This window comes from Suricata suricatta, chromosome 5 (assembly GCF_006229205.1).
Source record: "Suricata suricatta isolate VVHF042 chromosome 5, meerkat_22Aug2017_6uvM2_HiC, whole genome shotgun sequence".
NCBI lineage: Eukaryota > Metazoa > Chordata > Mammalia > Carnivora > Herpestidae > Suricata > Suricata suricatta.
Genome location: NC_043704.1, coordinates 4,246,839 through 4,266,083, shown reverse-complemented (window position 1 = coordinate 4,266,083; position 19,245 = coordinate 4,246,839). Strand labels below are relative to the sequence as shown.

The 19,245-nt window shown below is 55.1% G+C and overlaps 1 protein-coding gene across 4 annotated transcripts; it reads left to right on the top strand.

Moving 5' to 3' along the window:
• Positions 1-146: 146 nt before the first annotated feature.
• ZBTB21 (zinc finger and BTB domain containing 21) lies at positions 147-18,711 on the top strand. Of its 4 annotated transcripts, none has more exons than XM_029938889.1 (4): positions 147-246; positions 11,289-12,887; positions 13,488-16,296; positions 17,636-18,711. In XM_029938889.1, the coding sequence occupies exons 2-3, from the start codon at positions 11,300-11,302 to the stop codon at positions 14,474-14,476; spliced, it is 2,577 nt and encodes an 858-aa protein (XP_029794749.1). In that variant the 5' UTR covers positions 147-246; positions 11,289-11,299; the 3' UTR covers positions 14,477-16,296; positions 17,636-18,711. The 4 variants fall into 4 exon arrangements, with proteins under 4 accessions (XP_029794749.1, XP_029794748.1, XP_029794746.1 ...); XM_029938888.1 differs by having other exon boundaries at positions 11,289-16,296; positions 17,636-17,736; positions 18,149-18,711; XM_029938886.1 differs by having other exon boundaries at positions 11,289-16,296.
• Positions 18,712-19,245: the final 534 nt, after the last annotated feature.

Genomic DNA, 19,245 nt, shown 5'->3' with positions numbered 1-19,245 from the left:
CTCCCGTCAGGCCCGCCCTCGCCCGCCCCCGGCGCGGCGCACCTCCTTCGCCCCGCCCCCCCGGCGCCCGGCGCCCAATCACAGCGCCGCGCACGTGACGAGCGCTGCCTGCGATGACCTCATCCCTGGTGTGGGATGACGTCAAATTCAAGATGGATGGAATCACAGCGGCAGCGGCGGCTGCGGCGCGCGCGAGCCGAGTGTGAGCGGAAAGGGGCCTGGCGTCTGCCTCGGGGCTGGAGACCGGTGAGTAACTGTCACGCCCCTCGCCCTAGAAGAACTGCTGGACCCCGCGGGAGGCCACAGCCTCCTCGCCAAACGCGGCCTTTCCTGACGTAACTCTGAGGTGATTTCTCTCCTCTTTTTTCCTTTCCACCGGCGGGTTGCGGGTTCCGAGCGCTTCTGCGCGTGCGCCGGGTCCGGGCTCTCACCGAGCATGCCCCAGGCTCCCACGTAGCCGCTTGTGCCTTCACACCGCGCATGCTCCTTGCCCGCACTTGGCCTCGCCCTCGACACTGCGCACGCTCCGGCCCTGGCTGGTCTTTCCCCAGCCCGGCCAGGTGCCCCCTGGGCCGGACGTGCCCGGCCTTGGCGCGCGCACCTGCGCGGAGCCGTTGGGGTGCCTTCCGGCCAAGGGCACGTGCTCGCGTCTAGTGCAGGCGTGGGGACGGGCCGGGGACGCGGGGTGCGCGAGTGTGCGCGGGCGCTTCGGGGCAGGGGCACCTCGCACCTGCCGCGGCCGGCGCTCGGGAGCCCTTGGGTCCCTCCCCGCGACCCCGCCCCAGTCCGCCTCCTCGGCCGGCCCTCTGCTGGACGCGTGGAGCCCGGAGCGCCCTCCGTGTCCTCCAGAACCCCGGGAGGACCCGTTTCTGCCGCGTTGTGGATGGTTCCCCACTGGAGAAAGACCCCGTCCGAAATCTGCGGCTGGGGGCGGTGGAGATGGGGGCGGGGGCTGGGGCGAGCGGTCCCGGAGACCTCTGCCGGCGGTAGCCCCCGTGGTCTTTCTGTGTGGCTTCTCGCCCGGACCCCGAGGTCGACCAAGTTCAGTAGCGCCCCGTGAACGCCGGTAGCGCGGGGGGTCCCCGGGCAGGAGCCCTTCGCCCCGATCGCTGTGCGCCGCAAGCACCGGTCCTCGCGGTTCGGGGAAGGCGGCTGCCCCAGCACGTGTGCGGGTGGGCGATTCTCAGAGCCTGGTTCTCCCTGGGGATCGCCATAGTCGCTGAGGGCGAAGGTTCATCAGACCCCGCACAGGACCGCGTTCTGGGGTCTTGGAGTGTGAGAGCCCCCAGCGCCGCCCACGTCCGGGACCGGAGGCCGCAGCGTCCCGCAGTGATGGTCTGCGACGCCGCCCCCGAGTCCGCAGGGAGAGCCTGCCTCAGGGTCTGTGCTCCGCGCTTAGGAAGACCAAGCGGGTTAATCCGTTTTGGATTTTTCATGGACAGCGATTTTCCCGTCTGATGCTTGGAGTAAATACCTCTTCACCCCTCATGTCTAACTGTCATTACTTTTAAGTTCAAGTGTTCCTGAATGTTGGTGTTAGGAAGAAGGTGGAAATTTGGGGCACTGGTCTGCTAGAAAGTAATGTTAGGTTTCATTCATTCGACACTACAGAGGGTGGTGCGCACTCCATTCTGCACCTTGAGAGGGGAAAGGGGTAGAATCCTGGTCCTTAAGGAGCTTTAACAGTGTTTGTGGCAGGAGGTGCCGGGGGTGTCACCAAAGAGGGGTTAACTGGAGCCTCGGGTGAGTAGGGGATGACCTCAGGGACACTTCTAGTCACCCCACAGCCAGCAGCGATGAGGAGAGCTGACTCGAGCTGTTCACAGGTGAGGTTTGCCAGGCCGCGGCGCTGGGCTACAGAGGGCTGAGGTTTCTGGTTTGGGACACCCGTGGCTGGCAGCACACCTAACCAAAAAAGGGATGTGCGAGGACAAGCAGGTGTGGGGGAGGGGCGAGGGAGGGGCCCAGGGGGGCTGCGCCGGGAACATGGGCTGAGCTGTGGTGCAACTGCCCAGTGGGCACCTGCAGTCCCCAGGGCAGGTCGAAGCAGGGATACAGGTTTGGGAGTCCTCGACCGGCAGGCCTTGGAGCCACCAGAGTTCGTGCGGAAAGCAGGGCCGCTGCATGCTGGGCCCCGGAGCAGAGGCTGGAGCAGCCATGGTGAGCAGGTGCCAGTCCTGGACCTGGAGGGCAAGGATTTCTCTCTTTACCCAGCAGATCCTGCCAGGCCTGTGCTAAGCACTAGCGATACACAGATGGAAACAAGGGTTTTTCCTTTCAAGGGCTCTCATCAGAGAGGTAGATACTGAAAACAGGTGATCCCAAATAGTTGGGTTAACCGCTAAGATGTGGACGGGGTCCTCTGGCCGCTCTATAGGACCGAGCCGTTGGCTAGGGGCACAGTAGCTGGAGCTTTGTACAGGCAGTGACGTTTGAGCCCAATCTTTCTGGAAAATTAGGCCAAGGGAAGGTAAGAAAACTGGGTGTACCGCTTTGTGAGAAGTGTCCGGAGGGGGTCGGAAAGTGAATTATGTCCGGAGCACGAACAAACTCGTGTGCAGTCTCGGAGGCTGCGCCTTCTCCAGGAGGCAGCGGAAAGATGAGCACAGCGCTCGAAGGCAGTGCAGGGGACCAGCCTCGCTTCGGGAATACAGACGCGAGGCGCCACTGCCACTCCCGCATGTCGCTGGGCTGTCAGAGCACAGGAAAACCCACGAATGCTGGTGTGTGGGTTATTACGTTGGCGTTGGGAAGGGTCTCAAGGTCTATTAAATAGGGATCCGTCCTTGCACAGCTTACAGTTCCACTGGGGAGACAAAGCACTAGCAGTATGGGCGCCCAGTAGGCATCACGTAAGTGGTGCCCCTTGTGTAACGCAGGAGTTGAAAGGCGTTATAAACCTGAGTGCTCAGCGACGGTGTGTTCCTCACCTAAGGCTGCCAGAACAACGTGCCACGGACTGGGAGGGCGTGTGGAAGTTATCTTCTCACAGGTCTGGAGCCCAGAAGTCCCAAGATCAAGGTTTGGGCAGGGTTGGTTTCTCCTGAGGCCTTTCTTCACAAGCTCCTGCCTCATCTCCTCTTGGAGGGATACCAGCTGGATTGGATGAGGGTCCACCATAAAGTCCCTACTAACACTTATGGTCCCTTCAAAGATTGTCTCCAGGGGTGCCTGGGGGGCTCTGCCAGCTAAGCATCTGACTCTTGATTTCTGCTCAGGTCACGACCTCAAAATTTCCTGAGTTCAAGCTCTGCGTGGGGCTCTGTGCTGGCAGCTCGGAACCTGCTTGCGATTCTCTCTCTCTGCCCCTGTCCTACTTGCGCTGTCTCAAAATGTAAATAAAGACACTTGAAAAAAAAAAAAGACCGTATCTCGAGATCTTGCATTCGGAGGCTCTGAGGGTTAGGACTTGAGTGTGCGATGGGGCACGGCGTGGGGGACACAGTCCGGCCCGTGACAGAAGGTCGAATGGAGTGGTTGGACTTGAGCTGAGCTTTGCAGGGGGGTGAACGTTAGCGGAGTCGCATCCTGGGGACGAGTAGATGGGGGGCTGGGGCGTTTGAGGTCTGGTAGTGGAGGGACAGGCCCTCGGTTCTGTCTCAGACACAGCCTCTGAAGCAGGAAGCTCTCACACAGGAATAAATGAAGGAAAAGGACGTTCAGAAAGTCGTTTGAAACCAGATTTACAGAGCTAGAGAGTCTGTGTTTTTAAAATTCTGTGTTTTAACAGAGAACCATAGTTTTTAACATTTTGTTATTTACTTTCACCCAGCTTTTAGGTCTTAGTTAAAATGTCCCATGAGGCATTTCTTAGCTCTTTCTCCCCAAACCCCAGTTTCTCCACCCAGTGGCAGCTCCCTGTTTGTTAACATTACAGTGCAGTCTGAAGTTACCTTGTCATTTCTTTGTTTCCTTACGTGTTATTTGATTTACCCCACTAGAATTCAGAGGCCTTGTCTGGTTTGTGCACCCCTGTTTTTCAGGCGTGTCTAAACATGTCTTACAAATAAAAAGAGCGCAGTAAGTAAATAAATGGAATTAATAATAGTGTTACCTAGTGCCTACGCCCGATGGCTGCTCGCAGCCGTGTTTTCGGGAGCTCCGTGCGGCTGCAGGACCGTGAAGGATGGACGTGGGGAGCAGGGCAGGAAGGGGGACTAACACTTGGAGATGGATCAGTTCGGGTCCTTTCAGAACAAGAACAGAAACTGAGAAGCTAGCTTGAGTGGAACCAGGAATTTACTGTAAAGATGCAGGATTGCTCCTGAGGCTTAAGAAACAGCTGAAGAGTGGGGCCAGGAGGTGCGGGAACGAGGTGGCCAGCCGCAGTTGGGTCGGCACACCGCACGTTAGGTCATTGCTGAGTGACTTGTCTCCGCTCGTTTGCTGCCCTTGTTGGTTTTTGCAGGCCTGTGTTCTAGGGAGAAGGGTTCTGATCTGCTTGGCCATGGTCGTGCGCCTCCCTGTGAGCCGGGGCAGAGCGGCACAGCTCACACACTCACTCTCGGGACAAGGGGGGGGTCTCCCAGCAGGGGGCCCGGGCAGAGACAGAGAGGACCGCAGCGGCCTGAGCTGTGCTGCAGGACACGCACCCTCAACCCGGGTCGGCCCCTCTGGGCCCCTCTGGACCGGCACTCCCGCTGGCTGTGAATTCTAAGGCACTTTAGAGGATTTCTGATCCCTGCCTCGTCACCAAGGGAGTGATGGGTAACAGCCACCTGAGCGCGCATCTCCTGTCCTCCGAGTGATAAAATCTCATGGAGAGTCAGGCCTAAGTCCACAGCTATGGGTCTGGGGATGCACAGTGTGTGTGTGTGTGTGTGTGTGTGTGTGTGTGTGTGTGTGTTCTGGAGACACATGTAGACGCTCTGCTTTTCTGACCGTTTGCTCGTGTTACGCACATTCCTTCTTCCTCTGCTGTAACGGTCATGGCTGTGGAAGTGCCCCGGCTCTGAGGGCCCCTGTGCCCCGAGGTCAGGTGGATGTAGACAGACGTTTTCCTGTGGGACTGGCACCGAGGCTTTTGGGGGCGAGGCTAGCAGTGAATCTGATTTATGATGTATCTGAGCTCTGACACCAGCCTGAGTTCTAGCCTCCAAAACGTGGAAATCTGAGGTTATCTTGGTCCCTTCCCACCTCCCTTTCTAGGCCCCTCACTCACCTCCTGGTGCCCCTCCCGTGAGTGCTGTGTTGTTCTTTGCTTCCTTCTGTTCACGTCTCAAGAATGCTCCCTTCCCTCCATCCCCCATAAAGATCCTAACTCCTCCACCTGACACTGGTGTAAAGAGGAATTATTTGCATTGAGGCCATTTCTATTAAGATGTGAATTCCCCCTTCTCTTGGCACTTAGTACCGAAGGAATCTGAGGTATTGGTACGAAATAGTATTCTGTGCTTCACTTTGGAAAGGGCTTTGTAGCCACGCCGGGGGATTGGAACTGGATCGCCCACCCCACCCGGCCCCCCCGTGGGGGTTTAAAGCCCTGGCACAATCAGTGGTGTGTTTCTGAGAAACACCTGCGGTAGGAATGGGGAGAACGGAGTCCTCGCCCTTACGATGGCCGAGCAGTGAGTCCCAGGTCCTCTCTGATGCCCCCACTGTGTGCTCGCCCACCCTCCCCCGACTCGGCCCAGTTAACTGCTCCCTGAAATCAGTGTTACTGTTTGTGTCCTGCACCGCATGTAATTTTCTGTCTCTGTCCTACCGTGGGAATGTGAGCTAGTGGACGCTCGGGACCGCGGCGTTCAGGAAGGTAAGAGAGGAAGGAAGGAAAATGCTTGCTTGCCGTGTAGGAAGCGCTCGCTTCCCAGGAGCTTGCAAACAGCGCGTGCTTTGTTCGTCACGGAACCCCTCTGTGGTAAGTAGCGTGAGCCCCATTTCACAGGTTAAGGGAACTACTACTCAGAAAGGTCAAGTGACCTCTACCAGGTTACATACCTGATCAGTGACAGAGCCAGGACGACACAGGGAAACTGATACGAACGTCTTTTCCAGGAGCTGTGATTTCCATGAATTGTTTAATCGTACAGATTCTCATTTTGAAATGTCAGGAAACACCATGAAGTAGGAACAGTTCAGGCAAAGGTTGGGAAGGTTGTGTTGCAAGGATGCAAGTGGTAAGTGAGCCAGGCCTGTTTCAGAATCTGGAACTCCTCGGGGGGTTTCCACTCAGCTCTTTCTGTCCATCACAAACGGCTTTTTTCGTTCACATTTCGCCCACTTTCCTTTTAAGAGCGCCAGGGGTTTTCACTATGACTACAGTGATGGCAGGAACTCTTCACTGATGAGTCAGGCTGGCTGAGCGGCAGAGGGGAGCAGGGGGGCAGACTCGGTGGCAGTGTCTGCCTTTCCGCGCAAGGGCTTTCAGCTCTGCGCTGTGCTGTCCTCCCGTGAGCCGGAGGTCCTGGTTACTCATCGTTAGAACGCACGTGCGAGGGCGCCGTGTGCGGAGCTGGCAGGTCTGCAGCAGCGCTGGCCTTACCCGAGGGCTGCAGAGGCGAAGGGGCTTGGACACTCGGGCCACACACCCACTGGCTGCAGAGGGTGTTGGCCGGGTTGTGTTGGGAAGCTCAGCAGTTGTGATTTCCACCCCACTTTTGGTTGCATTTTAATGTAGCGTTTTGTACTTTCAGTTACGTTGTATAGCTCAATAAATACACCTACTCTCATTCAAACACAAAAATCCAAATTGTTCATTGATTGCAGCCAGACCAGGAAAGGGTCCCTCGATCCTGAGTTTTAATAAACACAGAGATAAAAGCCTGGAGGATGAGAGATGTGCACTAAGTGCACCGCCCCGTCACTGCACGCATCTCGGGGCCTTGTCCCCGGCCGCTGGGCAGGACTGAAGAGGTGCGTCTCCTCTCAGGGCCTTGAGTGGTCTTCGTTTACCCTCAGGGCCCTCATGCCTCCTTCGCCTCTGCTGCCCATCACCTGCTTTCCGGCGGGCACTTCATCTAGCCTGTCTCCTGTCCTTGAAATGCCCTTCGCCCTTCCTTCCCGACCCCTCCCGCATTGCCCACCCCTGCTTGCTCTGCAGAGTGCCTTCCCTGACCTCCCTGTCCGCTGCGCCTGATGCCATCACCTGCCCGGTGTCCCTGCCACCACCCGAGTTCCGCGTGGTGCTCAGCTCACTGGCCTGTGGTGACGGACTGGCTCGTCCCGGTCCCACACAAGTGTCTCAGGCGGGACAGTGCTTGTCAGGCCGCCAGGCTCTGGGACCTGACTCCCAGCTCACCCTGCTCCTCACCGAGTCCCCTTCGGTACCAGGCGTGACTGCTCAGTGCCTCCGTGTCCTCGTTTGTAAAATGGGGGTTTGGACAGCACCTGGCTCACATGTTAACGTGGGAGCTGAGGGAGGAAGCCGGTGGCAGTAACGCTGTTGGGGTTAAAGAGTGCGGCTTCCGGAGCCGGGTCACCTGGTGTGGCTCCTGCTCGGCCGTTTACCGTGCAGGTGACCTGCGCCAAGTTACTAGAAGTCTGGGCCTTGTTTCCTTGCCTCTAAAGTAACCCTAGTGCTGCCTGCCAGGGTCACCGGGCACAAACCGGGTCACGGCGGCGGTAGCGTGAGCTCGCTAATGCTGCCTGCTGCTGGGGGTCCGGTGCTCGCCCAGGTCGGGGAGCCAGAGGCCCCTTAGCAGCACCCCCACTGGCATGTGGGGACAGTGTGCTGGGCTGCTTCCCGCGTGCGTGGTCCGATGGGGACTCTAAATGAGACTGAAGCCGGATGGATCGTCTCAGCACTTTTCTGGGATGGGCGATTACTTCTCTCTCGGCCCCACTCTGAGGGGCTTGTTTTGTCCTAATTCCTGGATGTTTTTGCTCCAAGAGTATAGGAGCCTGTGGTTCAAGGGATCAAGTAGTGACTTAGAACAAAACCAGCGATCGTGCTAATTTGAGGAAAGCAGAAGAAGGAAACTGTGCTGAGCAGCGGTGTCTGTGGCCCGAGGCGGCAGGGACAGATGACGTGCGGAGTCGTGTTTGCAGCGTGGCTGGGGACCTGGAAGTCCTCCCGTGGTTTCGTCCTCACTCATTCCTCTGCTCTGTACCTGTGGTTTTACGTTCTTGGATGTCTTCGTTTGGATCCCGCCACGAGCCGACCCTGAGGCGAGAATTCAGAGCGGATGTGTGTTGGGGGAGTGAGCCCAGGAAGCCCAGGGGACGTCGGAGGGAACGCGGAGCGTGAGGGGCACGTCCGTGAGCGAGCTCCTGCCCACAGCTAGGATGCCGACTGAATTCCTGACAAACAGCCGAACCAGTTTTTCTGTCAGACTTCGTCTCGAGTGAGGACCTCCTTCCAGCTGTGCCGGTAGGATTCGTGGAGCTAAGTCCTCCCCTTCTGTCTGCTACGGTCAACCCGTCCGGAGTCCCAGTAACCGCCTTCACCTCCCATGCTACCTCCGCGGTCCACGCACCGTCCTGTCTCCCCAGGATCACTGCTCAGACTCCCGGCCAGTCCAGGCTGCCGTCACGTGTCACCTGCGTCACTGCTCAGACTCCCGGCCAGTCCAGGCTGCCGTCACATGTCACCTGTGTCACTGCTGCAGACTCCCACCCAGCCTCCCAGCTTCTGTCTTTCCCTGTTTTCTGTGGTCCGTTCTCAACAACGTAACCAGAGGGATCATTTTGAAACACAATTCAAGTCATTGTCATTTTTCTGCTCAGAATCTTGGAGTGACTGCCTGTTTTATTTCTCATAGAAAGGTCAGCTGTCCTGTGGTTCACTCAGCCCTGCGGTCCAGGGCCCCCAGCCGCCCGCCCGCCCAGCCCTCCGTGATCGCCATGGCTCCTGCCTTCTTCAGACCTTCCCCTTTGGCACCGCGTCGAGTGGCGGACCGGCTGGCGGAGCTCTGGTACAGTCCACCGTGCGCTGCCGGTGTCCAGTGAGTGGAGCGCCGTGTCCTCCTGTAGTCCGCACGACCCGAGGTGTGACGGCCGCCCAGCCCGCCCTCACAGCGGGGGAAGCTGAGCCCAGGGACGGAGCAGCCCGGACTCGTGGGAAGGGGCGCCTCCCGCGTGCTTCCACGGGAGGACGCCAGCGTGTGGGACTGAACCGTGGGCATCAGAAGAGCACAGCCTCGCTGTGTTGGAGGCATTCTGACGTGTTCCACTCTGTCCCGGTCATCTTACCTGGTTTTGAATTACTGGTTTCAAACCACTAAATTGATTTTAAGAAGTCATTTTGAAAAATATCTGTCCATGCTTTTAATTCTGCATCTGTGGCTTTTCTGAACTAGGTTTCTCAAAAATTGTTAGCACCAGAGACCGTGCTCGTGACACAGCTGAGGTGGTAGGTGCGGCTCTACGAACCCCTTTCCCTGCCGGCCTGTGGACAGGGAGCCGTGCGGAGAAACGCGGGACGGCCGGATGTGATAGGAAGGACAGCACTGAAATGGCGAACGGAAGAGGAGAAGGAGTGGGAAGGCCTCTACCGAGCAGTCACGGATGGAGGAGTTACCGTTTGCCATGGGGCAGAGTGATGGGAAGCTGAAGGAACTCTCTCCCCAAAGCCTGTGTTTGAAGACACGCCCACCAGGCAGCGCTCCGAAAACAGGCACGCCCTTGCGTTGGTCACATGGAGCCAGCAGAGCGGAGTCAGAGCCGTGGCAGAGCAGCCTGTGTGCCGTGCTCTGGCCAGGGCCCCGCAGGCCCTCCTGAGGAGCCCGCACGCCGCCTGGCCAGCGGAGGCTGACCCTTAGCAACCAGAGGAGAACTCGCCAGTCGTGCTGCCTGCTGGGGTTGCTGCATTCACACCCTGCCCCCTACAGGACTGTGAAACCAGTTACTTTGAATCCATTCAAAAATAAATGTCATAACTATTTTATTTATTTTTTTAAATGTTTATTTTTGAGAGAGAGACAGAGTGTGAACTGGGGAGGGGCAAGGAGAGAAGGAGACACAGAATCTGAAGCAGGCTCCAGGCTCTGAGCTGTCAGCACAGAGCCTGACGCGGGGCTCGAACCTACAGACTCTGAGATCATGACCTGAGCCAGAGTCGGATGCTTAACCGACTGAGCCCCCTAGGTGCTCCAAATCATGACTGTTTTAAGGAAGACCCTGCAGTCTAACCAGAGATGAGGCGTTACAGTAACAGAAGCCCAAGTGAAGGGTCAGCTTTGACTGCATGGTCTGTGAAATGGTTTTCCCGTCATCAAGAGCATGGGTGGTGTGAATATGGACCCTTTTCTTTGAGACGGAATTAAATGCTTACCCTGTACGAGATACTAGCTCGTCTGGTCTTTGCAACAGCCCCAGCAAAGGGCACAGACCCCACATCTGTGACGGAGCTGTGCTCGGGGATGCTGGCTGACAGCCAGGAAGGAGGCAGCCTCCCCCCCGGCGTCTCGGTCCCAGCCTGTGCCCAGACTCTAGGCCTTTTCTCGTCTCACCTTTAGATTGGAGGAGAGTTGCAGAGAGATCTGAATTGAGACCCTTTAATTTACAATTAGTAATAATTAGTTTTAGATCAGGCCAGAGTTTCCCTGTGCAGTTGTCGAAAATGTGGTTTGATAAGAAAATAGCACTCAGGAGATTGCAGGGTGTTTAGCAGAGGACCGGGACTGAGTCTTCTGTTGCCAGCGCCCCTGACCGTTGCTGGACACTGATCCGGCAGGGAGCAGTGAGGGAGACGTCTGTTTCTTTATAGATTCTGCCCTGGTTTTATTTTTTTATTTTCCTAGAGCGTGTGAGCATGCATCCGCATGAAGGAGGGCGGACAGAGAAAGAGGGACGGTCTTGAGCCGGCTCCATGCTCAGCGAGGAGCCGGACGTGGGGCCTGATCCCATGACCCTGCGATCATGGCCTGGGCTGAATCAAGAGTCGGCGCTTACCTGGCTCACCCTCCACGTGCCCAGATTCTTGCCTGTTTTTAAAGGTCTGGTGAGGCCACCCGGTTGTAGCAGTTCACATCGTGGAGAAGTCAGACTCGGGACTTCGGGTGCTTATACTTAACTCTCTGAGGTAAAAGGAATAGAACCAAGCCTCGAATGGAGAAGAACCATAAATAACAAACTTTAAGGTCAAATACTGCTTTTCTCCCCAGCTGCCAAGTTCCAGCAGCTTCCTGATGGGGGCGCGGTCTCCAGTCCTGAAACCCCTTGGCTTCAGCCATCAATGGTCCCCGGGGCCAAAGACCGGTTCACTTCGGTGTCCCATGGTATTTAAGTGAGAGTTTTTGTCTGCCTGCAGTCTGCTCAGTAGTGGCCCCAGGAAAAGACAGCTAGTGTCCCCTGCCTGTGGGGAGCCTTCCGGCACGTTTCCCATGATAACTGCACACTTTGTCTTTCAGGCTGGCCGGCGATGGAGGGGCTGCTGCACTACATCAACCCGGCGCACGCCATCTCGCTCCTCAGCGCGCTCAACGAGGAGCGCCTCAAGGGGCAGCTGTGTGACGTGCTGCTCATCGTTGGAGACCAGAAATTCCGAGCTCACAAAAATGTCTTGGCTGCCAGCAGCGAATACTTCCAGAGTTTATTCACAAATAAGGAGAATGAGTCACAGACCGTATTTCAGCTTGATTTTTGTGAACCAGATGCTTTTGATAATGTTCTGAACTACATTTACTCTTCATCTTTATTTGTCGAGAAAAGTAGTCTCGCTGCCGTACAGGAGCTGGGCTACAGCCTCGGGATTTCCTTCCTCACGAACATCGTCTCGAAAACCCCGCAAGCCCCGTTCCCGACGTGTCCCAACAGGAAGAAAGTATTCATAGACGATGATGAAAACAGTTCTCAGAAGAGAAGCGTCATCGTTTGTCAAAGCAGAAACGAAGCACAGGGCAAAACTGTCGGCCAGAGCCAGCCCGAGCCGAGCCACCCTTCGCGGCCCTCCCCCGGCCTCAGCGGCAAGACCAGCACCGCCAAGCCCCACGTCCCAAAGCCGGTGGGAGCGCCTCACACGTTGTCAGTAGCCGAGAAGAGCTGGCCCAAGGATGGTTCCGTGGGCTACGCGCAGTCTCTCGAGCATTCTGGGCCCCTGGACGATCCTCGCCGGAGCAGCCTGGTGAAGAGGAGCGCGGCGCTGCCTTCCAAGCCTCTGCCGGACAGAGAGGCGGCAGACGAGGAGCCGGGCCTGAGCGGCCAGCTTCCCAGAGGGAAAGCCGTAGAGCTGGCCTTGAAGAGACCACGACCGCCCATCCTGTCTCTCCGAAGCTCGTCGGAGGCCCCCTACGTGTTGAAGGAGACTGGCAAAGGAGGCGGTGCAGGCGAAGACAGAAACCTGCTGTACTACTCCAAGCTGGGGCTGGGGGTCCCGTCGGGCGGCTCCGGCTCCGGAAAGCAAGGCATCGACAGGAGCGGCCCGCTGGTGAAGAGCCTCCTCAGACGGTCGCTGTCCATGGACAGCCAGGTGCCGGTCTACTCGCCCTCCATGGACCTGAAGTCTTCCCAGGGACCGTCCGCAGCGTCCGGGGAGGCGCCCACCAGCGTGTTCTGTGCTGTCTCTCAAAAGCCCCCTTTGAAAGAGTGCGGCGACAAGTCCGCCCTGGACGACCGGCCTCCGGCGCCCCAGCCACACCGCCTCAGATCCTTCAGTGCCTCTCAGCCCACGGACAGGGAGGGCGAGCCCGCCGCGACCGAGGTGCGCGTCAAGACGGAGCCCCGCAGCCCGCTGGCGGACCCCTCCGACATCATCCGGGTCACCGTGGGAGACCCGTCGGCCATGTCATCCGTCACGAGAGACCTCTCCCTGAAGACCGAAGGCGACCAAAAAGACATGAGCAGGCTCCCGGCCAAAAGGAGGTTCCAGGCGGACCGAAGACTGCCGCTTAAGAAGGTAAAGGAGGGCGAGCACGGGTCTCCGGTGTCCGAACAGAACTTGGAGGAGGGCTCGGGCCCTCCTCTCCCTGATGCCGAGTTTCCAGATTCTGACTTGAATAAAGAGGAATTTGGTGAGTTGGAGGGAACGAGACCAAACAAAAAGTTTAAATGCAAACACTGCCTTAAGATCTTTAGGTCCACAGCAGGCCTTCACCGGCACACTAACATGTACCACAACCCAGAGAAGCCCTATGCTTGCGACATCTGCCACAAGCGCTTTCACACGAACTTCAAGGTGTGGACGCACTGCCAGACCCAGCACGGCGTGGTGCGGAACCCGTCGCCGGCCTCCAGCTCACACGCCGTGCTGGACGAGAAGTTCCAGAGAAAGCTCATTGACATAGTGAGAGAGAGAGAGATTAAGAAGGCCCTGATCATTAAGCTGAGGCGCTGCAAGCCCGCCTTTCAGGCGCAGAGTAGCTCCCAGGCCCAAGCCATCAAGAGGAACTTGCGGTCGCGAGCCAAAGGTGCCTACATCTGCACTTACTGTGGAAAGGCCTACCGCTTTCTCTCGCAGTTCAAGCAGCACATAAAGATGCACCCGGGAGAAAAGCCCGTTGGCCTCAGTAGGGCCGCTAAGCCCAAAGAGCATGTTTCTCTTGGGAGCCCGGTAGAGAACAAGGAGGTTTACCACTGCCGCCTCTGTAATGCTAAGCTCTCTTCTCTTCTAGAGCAAGGAAGCCACGAGCGGCTGTGCCGAAACGCAACCGTTTGCCCCTACTGCAGCCTTAGGTTTTTCTCGCCCGAGCTCAAGCGGGAGCACGAGGGCAAGTGCGAGTACAAGAAGCTGACGTGCCTCGAGTGCATGCGCACCTTCAAGTCCTCCTTCAGCATCTGGCGGCACCAGGTCGAGGTCCACAACCAGAACACGATGGCGCCGGCCGAGCACGCCTCCCCACCCGGCCTGGACCACAACGGCGACGCGGCCGCCCGGCCCCACGCCCAGGCCGAGCCTCAGAAGGCCAACCACGCGGTCACCGCCAAGGACGACGCCGCGTCCAGCGACTGCTCCGAGCAGGTGAACTTCGATTCCGAGGACTCTTCCTGTCTCCCCGAAGACCTCAGCCTTTCGAAGCAACTGAGAATCCACGTCAAGGAGGAGCCCGCCGAGGAGCCCGAGGAGGAGGCGCCCGAGGCCCGCGGGGCCGCCAAGGACGCGGGCCCCAGCAAGGACAGCAGCCTGTGGCCGTGCGAGAAGTGCGGCAAGACGTTCACGGCGCACAAGCAGCTGGAGCGGCACCAGGAGCTGCTGTGCTCCGTGAAGCCCTTCATCTGCCACGTGTGCAGCAAGGCCTTTCGCACCAACTTCCGCCTCTGGAGCCACTTCCAGTCCCACATGTCCCAGGCCGCCGAGGAGCCCACGCACAAGGACCCCGAGGCCTGCCCGCTCCCCACAAACTCTCCGTCCCCGCCCCCTCTGCCCCCACCCCCACCGCTGCCCAAGATCCAGCCTCTGGAGCCCGACAGCCCAACGGGCGCGGCCGAGAGCCCCGCCCCGGCCACCGAGAAGCTCTTTGTGCCCCAAGAGTCTGACACGCTTTTCTACCATGCCCCGCCCCTCTCGGCAATCACATTTAAGAGACAGTTCATGTGCAAACTGTGCCACAGGACATTCAAGACGGCCTTCAGTCTTTGGAGTCACGAACAAAGCCACAACTGAGGTGATGTCCCTCCTCACCCCTTACGGAGCCGGAGGCGGCCTCCACATTTCAACCCAGATTGTAAGAAACAAAATATTTTTTGAAGAAAGAGAATAATAAAGGTTGGAAATTGTTAGGCTTGAATAGAAGCTTGAGGTAAATGATATTAACTAGCAGAGGCCTCACTTGGCTTAGAAAAACCCAACTGCATTGTGCTTCGGACCTCACAGCCACACGATGGCCTGACTTCATTCACCACTGTCGAAATGTGATGGATCTGATTGTTTGCACGGTTCCTCATCCCACGGGGTCCCTCTACTCTTTTGCTGGAGGCAGTTTTGGTTTTTTACCGATTTGCAGTCCGTGAAATACTCGCGTCAGACACCTCAGTTCTAGTTCCATCTCAGCCATGGCCTGAAGTCCGCAGCGTAGCAGGAGGAAGAGCAGTAGTTTGCGGTGTTGACTTAGATCTTAGGATACTTTAGCAATAAAACAATAAGCCTCAACTGTAATAAGTTATCCTGACACTTGATGACAATAAATATTTGGTATTTTGTGGTCACGTGGACATTTTTTGGTATGAAAGTTGTGAGGAATTTAAATCAGCAATAGTAATAGTTAGATTTTTATAAAATAACAGAAACTTGCTTTTGGGCCACTTCCTGTAGGTAAGGATGGAAGACTGGGGAGATGAAACTCGAGGGTTTCTGGAAGGCCTCCCAAGTTTACAGGAGCTTCAGTAGCACTAGGCGTTGTGGTCACAGTCGCTGCCCCGAGCCGTGTGCGCGCACGTCCCCGCTCCATGCCAACCGGCGTGCGGGGCGCTCTGGGTGTCGCATCCTGACCTCACGCTGCCACAGAGGGAAAACCCGAGTGACTTGGGGACAGAACACAGGTGGCACGAGGTGCTCACTGATGTTGGATTTAACCACGTGAGTGTGACACATGAGGTCAGGACGCACGTTTGCACACACGGAGCCCGGGCCCCCAGAGTCAGTACCGGGCAGCCGCTCCCCACCCGGAGTTGGCGTTGGCTTCCAGCACCGGGAAGCCAGGGAAACTCCACGGGGGGCCAGCGCCCCGGAGAGCAGTGCTGCCGGCTGGAGTTTATCGGGTCCTTCCACTCTGACCCGCTGCGTCAGTGGTATTGAAAGCGCTATCGAGGGTCCAAAATGAGACTTTGCTACCTATTTTGGCCCATAGGGTTTGGGCTGCTTTTCTTTTTTCTTTTTTTTCCTTTTTCCTATTTTGTATAAGTTGTAATTAAAAGGCTTTTGGTGGGTGCCACGTGAAGTCCAGTGGGCATGGCTAAAGAGAAAACGGCGACTCACCCACAGGAGCGAGGGGAGGTTAAGTTCAAGTGGGAATACTGTTGAAACTGCAAAATCTGTGTCCGGTAGTGCTGTGGAGGAAGACTCCCAAGTTTATTCATTTCTTTTTTTGCAAGCTGTTCTTCCAAATAAAAAAGGAGACCGTGACTAAGAAGTAATTTGCTGAGTGTCGAACCGTATCCTGCGGCCACAGAGAAGATTCCTGGGCTGGGTCTCGTCACCCACATTCCGTACCAGCGGTAGGAAGGATGCCTCGCTTTTTATTGAAACACAAACATTTCTATAAAATAGTAACTGACTTTGTAGGTTCGAGAAATTGCATATGAAATTTTGTCTTTTTTTTTTAATTTCCACTTGAAAAGTATCACGAGTCCCAAAGTCTTTTTGAGTGGTCACTTCCAATTTTTGTTCTTACTTAAATTTGATGGAGAAAGGAAAATAAAATGAAGTCACAGTTACCGAAGGCTGCCCTCTTTATCCTTTCTTGAAGAAATCTATGCATTTGAAAGGTAAAACTAAAGCTTATAATTTCACGTGAAACATCAGGATGGATTCTTGTTCGTTAAATGAACCCCCTGTGTAATGTGCTATTTGGTAGCTGTCCCTCCTCCAAAGGACAGGTTCCCTCGGAGTAACCCCTGCTTCCGGCTCTCAGAGTGCGTGTGGCGGTCCTGCAGCGCACAGCGTCTTGGCATTGCAAATTCAGTGTCCCAGGACTTGAACCTTGATGCTACGTTTTTGAAGATTTTTTAATAATGTTAATCAGTAAAAAAAAAATATTTTTGATCTAAATACATGCGCAGCGTCTTGGTTAGATTTTGAAAATTGCCAGTGTTTGTCTTGTTAGCTCCCGTTTTTGTCTAGGCAAGGAACGTGAGATTTCAAATAGAATTTTGAACCAAAAACATTTATAACATAGTTCTGGTTTTTCTATTACTTTTTATACTGTACCTTCCGAGCGTCAGGCCGAAAGAGTTTATTTTGGTGATCAAAAAATAAAATAACGCTTCCACTCACGTGACTCTTTTAAATGTGAGGGAGTAAAGACAGACACGCGAATTGCTTCATGTAGCGATGTTGATCTCAGCAGGCAGATCCTTGGTGTGAGACCAGTGGGCCTTTCCTTGTTACAACTCTAGCTCATAAAGGTGGTGTCGAACTTGCTTTTTCTGATTAGAATTAACTTTTAAAAATGTAGAAAGCTCATTATTCCTTGTAAGTATTCAGGATGCCTTTTTTTAAATGCCGTTGTGGAAAGAATGTAAGATGTTTTAATATATTCTTTGTTAATCTAAGAACTTGCTGTGTTGAACCATTTACTTCATGTGGGAGAGGGCAGGAAGGGCAGCCTCCAGTGTCTCCTTATCACAGTAAGCAGCAGACGTTACAAATAGCGTGCGTTTTTATAGTAATATTTCAACCTAATAGAATATTCGCCTTTAAAACCAGTTATGGCTAGTGTGCATTTTATCAAGATACACAGCTAAGAGCTGAACTGTGAGGTCATTTTGCATTTGTGGGGACATGTATGTGGTTCTTGGCTTTCTGTTTTGGAGTGGATTGTTCATAGCCTCTTAAAAAATAGACTCCAGGGGCACCTGGGGGGCTCAGTCATTTGAGCATCCAGCGTCAGCTCAGGTCATGATCTCACAGTACGTGAGTTCGAGCCCCACATCGGGCTCTGTGCTGACAGCTCAGAGCCTGGAGCTGCTTCAGATTCTGTGTCTCCCTCTCTCTCTGCCCCTCCCCCGCTCGTGCTCTGTCTCTCAAAAATGAAGAAATGTTTATCGATCAATAAGTAATATACTCCAGCTCTTACTAACCAGTGGTGATTGTATCCACACACAGCAGCCATTGGTGCTGATGACGGTAGAAGCTGGGAGACCAGAATAAGCCCCTTCTTCCTGGACGCGGGGTGATTTTCCTCTACGGGCCAGCGATCCGTGCGGGTGAGACCAACGAGAAGCCAATAGTCTGAAGTAGGCCTTTGTTCCCTGTGTGTGTGTGTGGGTGTGTGTGTGTGTGTGTGTGTACCCAACCAGAATCCAGAACCTTGGCACTAGGAAAGGTATTTGAATTTTTCTACTACAAAAATAATTAGATTTCATGCATAACAGGTTCTTTATAAATTGCACTAATTCATATTGGAACCTTCCAGGTCCGTTTTGTCATGGTCAATTTCTGAAGTCTCATCAATGTTTTATGTAATAATTGTGAAAAGCATTATTATTTAAATAATGCTAATACATTTAATAAGTTCTTTAACACTGGCTTTATTTTATTTTATTTTTAGTCTAAAAAATCGGGTTTTCTTTTGTGGCTGTAGCACTTTAAGAGATTTTACGTCTCCCTAATTTTCAGCGCGCTGGCTCGTGCTTCTCCGCAGGCTGCAGGCTCCGGCGAGCAGGGACAGCGGTCGCGCCCGCCTGCTGGGGGAGGAGACCTGGGCGAATGCCCTGTTTCTAAAGAAATCCCTTTCAGAGACCGTCATTTGGGAACCAAAGTATTTTACTGTAAATCTTGGAAATAAATGCTTTCAGCGCTCCCTCATCATTTATTAGTGCTGTTCTCAAATTGTCCACAAAGTTCTTGGTTAATAGTCATTTTCAAAGGTGATGATTTCTTACTGACATTAACCCAATGCTTAAAACGTTTTCATTGAATAAATTCTTGTTAAGCAAATATGGCCATATGCAAATTGCGTGTATTTTGTTGTCAAATGCCTTAGCAGACTAAATAATTATTCAATTTTATTTAGGAATGAGCTTTTTGGAACTGAAAATTCATGTTAAAATGGGATTTCTATCTAACGTTAATCGTTGCTTTTTTTTTTTTTTTGTATCCAATTCCGTTGTCTGTTTCCTTTGCTTAAATCTTGACTAAGAATGATTGGAGTCAATAAATTTGTACTGTATTTTGTTTGGCGTCCTGGTCTCTCTGGTCTGAGTTGGGCGTTGATGACTGATCAGCGTGTGCGCTTCTGGAAGGAAAGACGAAGCCTGTCTGTGTAACAGGAGGAGGGGTCTCTCCCCAGCCCGGCCAGGCCGCCTGTGGGACAGAGCCGGCAGTGGCGCTGCGGCCCCCTGGGCCCCGCACGCGCCATCATTGAGCCCCGCAAGCCGCCGCCGTGGCCCACCCGCCTTTCCCTCTGAAGGCTGACGGGGTGAGCGCGCCAACAGCTCGCTCACCCACGTTGACGTCTCAGCACAGCCGTCGATGAGTGAGTGCTGCTGCCTAATTTTCGGGGCTCGGGTTGCGTCGTCGGCCATCCTAACGAGGCCAGGATCGATCGCCTTCGCAGGTGCCTGGCTTTCCCCGCGAGGGAGCCGAGCTGTGGCCTGTGTGGTGGCCGCTGCCGACAGCGGGGAGGGAGGGAGCCTGTCGCGGTGGCAGCCGGGCTCGCGCCGGGCTTGCCCGAGCCCTCTTCCTCCCCGGGGCCCCTAGCCCTATCCTGGGGA